The following is a 4,800-nucleotide window of genomic DNA, read 5'->3' on the forward strand; positions in this document are numbered from 1 at the left end:
AGTTATTAAAGTTATTAGAAGCAATGTGTAGTAAATACACACCACAGATAAGGAAAGGTTAATGGCTTTAGCACATCATATCAAACTGACTCCATATATACTGACTTCAGTAAAGCATTTGATAAAGTAAACCACAGAATCTTAATACGTAAATTAAAATTGTTGGGAGTGAGAGGGATAATGTTTGAATGGTTTAAGAGTTATCGGTTGGGAAGGTACTTACCGGTAAAGGTGGTGTTCCGTCACGCCGTTTGCTCCTGACAGGCCGTGTGTTAACCAATCGTACCGTCAGAATTTAAACTGTATAGTTTAAATTTCGCACACGTCAGCTGGAACCACGGAGGCCGTCGGCCGAGCAGTCGCACAAAAACCGTTCGTCCTGTCAAAACACCATCGCCGGTTGTCTTATCGGAATAATCATAATACGTATTTTTTATCGCAATTTAATTTAAAATAACGAGTGATAACGAACCATAATCCCGTTCCAGTGCTGACAGATGAGGCTTATGCAGATTTCACCATCATTTCACTGGTAAGTTGATTGTGAAGTAACGTTACGCATTGTGTTTCCGCATTTGCCTGTCACAAGCCATAGACTTAATTTATACTTTATCTGTGTGGAATAGCCCTTTAAAGTGCGACTATTCCAACCCTTGTTCGTTCCTCGAACATTTTGGTGCCGAAACCAGGGAACTTTAAGATTATTATCTAACTATGCCAAAACAGACAGTGCTGTGGAATGTTTCTTAAATTCTGAATAATAATCAATTCGAACAGTAATTAGGTAGGTACCTAGCTCTTTTGTATTTACGACCTACCGCTCATATAATTATAATAGATTAAATTATTATCATGTATTTTCGTTTCGTTTCTGGGTACGTTTCCACTCGTGTTTATTCAAAATGGCCCCAACGTTTCAAGCATTGAGCCGGAAACGGACATTAGCGAATAATAGGTTACTAAAGACACATGAAATCGCAAAAAGCGCTTTGCACGATGCAACCAAGTCAAAATTACTGTTAGCTCATTATACTACTCTGGAAAAGATAGTTCTTGAATTTGAAACATCTCATGCGGAAATATTAGCTTTAGATGACACAAACGAAATTGACGAAGATCAAATTCGCGAAGCCTTTGACGAGATGTTTTATAAAATTGTCGAAATTTACCAGGAGTTAACGAGTCAGCCTCTCGATTGTAAGACCGCAAACGCGTGCACAAACGTTAAATTACCAAAAATAAACATTCCAATATTTTCTGAAAATGTCAAGCAATGGCCCGAATTTTACGACATGTTTAACGCTCTGATTCATGAAAACAAATCTTTATCCAACATCGAACGCATGCAGTATTTGTTCTCGTGTTTATCTGGAGAAGCTTTAGGGTTAATTCGGACATTTCCAGTACAAGGAGCTCACTGCGTTGAAGCATATCAAAGATTAATTGCGCGCTATCGTAACGCGCGTGAACTCGCATTTACGTGTTGGCGGGAAATGCTAAATTTAAATTTTCCGCCCAACGATCCTTTTGAATTCCGTCGCGTGTTCGATGTATTTAATGAGGATTTAACAATTTTAAAAGAATTGGATCTCCCAACAGATAATTGGGACTTCGTGCTTTGTTATTAAATTCTGTCGAAATTAGATTCACCTACAAGATGCACATTCGAACAACTGCAGTCTCTTATCGAGCTGCCTTCATATTTGAAACTCAAAGAGTTTCTTTATAACAAATGCGAAGCTCTTGTACGAGACTTAAATTTTTCGATTAGCGATAACAGTACTATTGACAAACCTCTTGCACGGAACTTTAATCAGGCTGCCAAAAAACGCACTTCAGCGCTTCTTTGCGATCTTAAGAAAGGACAGCCTGAAACAAATAGGTCCTCGAACTCCACCACTTACCTGAAATGCTCCTGTTGCGGGGAAGACCACTCCATTTCCAAGTGCAAGGTATTTGCACTCAAGTCAGTTCAGGATCGCCTACAGTTTGTTCAATCACACCGTTGGTGTTTCAATTGTCTTCATTCTTCTCATTATCTTAAAGATTGTAAATCTTCGTTTACATGTCAAAAATGTCAGCAAAAACATCATACTTTGCTCCATCGAGACGAAAACGCTTCTTTGGAAGATCAGCATCAACATCCCACGACGTCTACGGACCAGGAGACTTCTTCCAACTCTAAAATTCAGGTCCTCACCAACTTAGGAGACAAGTCCATAGTACTATTGTCAACCGCCATTGTTGGCATTCGCGATTCATCCGGCCGTTTCCAAACCTTTCGCGCATTGATCGATTCGGGCAGTCAAGCTCACTTCATCACCGATCGTGCTGCGGAGCTCGTAGGCATCCCTCGTCAAGCCAGTTCTCAGAGCGTTAACGGCTTAGGCCAATCTTCCGCAACCACGTCAGGAGTCATTCAATTAGAGATCGGTGTTAAGGGACGGGTTCTCTTCAACATCAAGGCACTTACGCTGCCTATTTTCTGCGGCAACATGCCAACTGTTGGTCTAGATAAGTCATCGTGGCATCAGTTGAGAGACTTGCCTCTTGCCGATCCTGACTGTCACAAACCGGGACCGATTGATCTTCTTCTGGGTGCTGAGGTTTTCTCTTCTCTTCTGAGACCTGGTAATTTGAATGGTGGTCCACGTCAGCCATTAGCCTTGAATTTTGCATTTGGTTGGCTTCTTCTAGGTTCAGTTGGTTCGAACACTGCCCACGAAACGAAATCTTTAAATTTTTAAAAACGAAAAACGAGGACCGGCTCCACGAAGAGGTCCAGCGACTGTGCGAGTTAGACACCATTCCCCAGTCTTCAGACCTCACTCCTGAGGAACAACTTTGTGAACAACAACATGTATAAGACTTACCTACAAGAAGTGCACGTTATTGTTCGCTCCAAATAAAAGTAAAAAAAAATCATAGCTAAAAACCTGTGGAAGCAACAAAAAGTTATATCGGTGTTTTACCGTTGATCTATATAGTGAAACATCCTATTTACTAATCAAATTTATCAATTAAACAAGTGATAAAAAGAACAATATAAAATCAAGTGACAGTTAAATGCCATTGTCTCAATGGTAACAAGTGAATTTAAATAACTTTCTTTAATTTCCCTGTTTATAAATTCCCTGGCGAGAGATAATTAAATAATCACAAAGTGTTTCACAATTGGGATCTGTGTGATAGTTTTAAATAAACATTATTAAAAGTGATCTCATAATAACTGGAAACAATAATATAATATTTATCTAAATCACTCGAAGACTTGTTTCCTAATATATTAAGCTAACTCCACGGGTTCATGCAAGCCTGTCGTAGTGTTGTGGTCACCGCGCTTGACTTGTTTGCTAACTGCAGCTGTAGACGACCCGAGATCGAATCCTACATAATCCAAACATTTTTATTTTTATAAAATTAATACCCAATATTCGAACCGTTTAAAAATGAACAGACAGAAGAAAACACAAAAGAAAGTGACATCTGGCGACTCTGAGGAAGATGAGATGATGTCTCATTTAGACCGTAAGTGGCTAGACGAAATGTTGAAGAATCTTAAAAGTGAGCTATTTGTGTACCTCAACTCACAAATAGTAGAACAGTTGGGGGACATCAAGACCAAGCTGGGGGATTTTGATGAACTCAAAACTTCACTTCAATTCTTTTCTGCGGAGTATGACAGACTAAATAAAATATGCAACATAAATGAGGCAGAAATCAAAAAACTTAATGCTGCGAATGCTCATCTTCAGCAGAGCCAACAGGAACTTCTCACTAAACTGAATGATATAGAGCAGTCAAACAGGAATTGCAATGTTGAGATTCAGATGGTTCCTGAAAAGAGGGATGAAGTAATCAAGGCTACAGTGTTAAAACTGTGTACCGCTGTCAATTACACACTAAAGGAAGATGACATTAGGTCCTGCCATCGAACACCTCATCATCCAAACGCCGTTTCAGGTTCACGACCAATGAATATTATTCTGGCTCTTCCCAGCCCTCGTATGCGTGACGAACTTCTATCAGCAGTGAAGGCGTTCAATCGCAGGAATGCTGATAACAAATTGAATCGTCAGCATCTTGGATTCCCGGACTCCTCTCCAATTTATGTGTGTGAGCACTTATCTCCACACAACAAGGATGTACACGCGGCTGCCAGGCGCGCCGCTAAAGACCTTCGCTTCAAGTACGTGTGGGTCAAGAGTGGGCGCATATTCTTGAGAAAGGATGATACGTCTGCTTCTGTGCTTGTAAAAACCAAAGATTCTCTCCTCAAACTATCATCCAAAATGCAATCGGCAAACAACTCATCCTCAACGCATTAGTTAATGATGCAATAATATAATTCTCTTCTTTGCTTTCTACACTTAATAATGTTAAACGTTTATTATCAAAATGTAACAGGACTGCGCTCTAAAACGAATACATTTTACATAAATATTACCAATAATGATTATGATATTATTATGATAACTGAATGTTGGCTTGTGGAAAGCATCGCCAGTGAGGAACTATTTGATAATCGTTACATAGTATTTAGACGCGATCGTAGTGAGAATAAAAGAGGAGGGGGAGTGATTCTTGCGTTAAAGAAACACCTTACAGTTGTAGAGCGGAAGGATTGGGAATCGAATGCTGAAGACTTATGGGTGACAGTTATTACTAAAAATCTCAAAAGGATCAATTTGTGTTGCGTTTATATTCCACCTGGAGCCAATCACTCCCGTAACACTTATGACTTTATGGATAAATTATGTGAACTGCGAGCGCTTCATCGTGATGATAATTTTCTTATAG

At 39.5% G+C, this 4,800-nt stretch overlaps 1 protein-coding gene across 1 annotated transcript; it reads left to right on the top strand.

Moving 5' to 3' along the window:
- The first annotated feature begins 3,449 nt into the window (after positions 1-3,449).
- On the top strand, positions 3,450-4,328 carry LOC149415844 (uncharacterized). Its single transcript, XM_089641741.1, has one exon. It carries the CDS (start codon positions 3,450-3,452, stop codon positions 4,326-4,328), a length of 879 nt encoding a protein of 292 aa, XP_089497867.1.
- The last annotated feature ends 472 nt before the right edge of the window (positions 4,329-4,800 follow it).

The sequence above is a fragment of the Hesperophylax consimilis genome, chromosome 17 (genome assembly GCF_061612785.1).
Source record: "Hesperophylax consimilis isolate HC1 chromosome 17, BYU_Hcon_1.0, whole genome shotgun sequence".
Lineage (NCBI taxonomy): Eukaryota > Metazoa > Arthropoda > Insecta > Trichoptera > Limnephilidae > Hesperophylax > Hesperophylax consimilis.

Excerpts from the sequence above, each read along its gene's own strand:
- LOC149415844 (XM_089641741.1), top strand. The coding sequence starts at position 3,450 with ATGAACAGACAGAAGAAAACACAAAAGAAAGTGACATCTGGCGACTCT.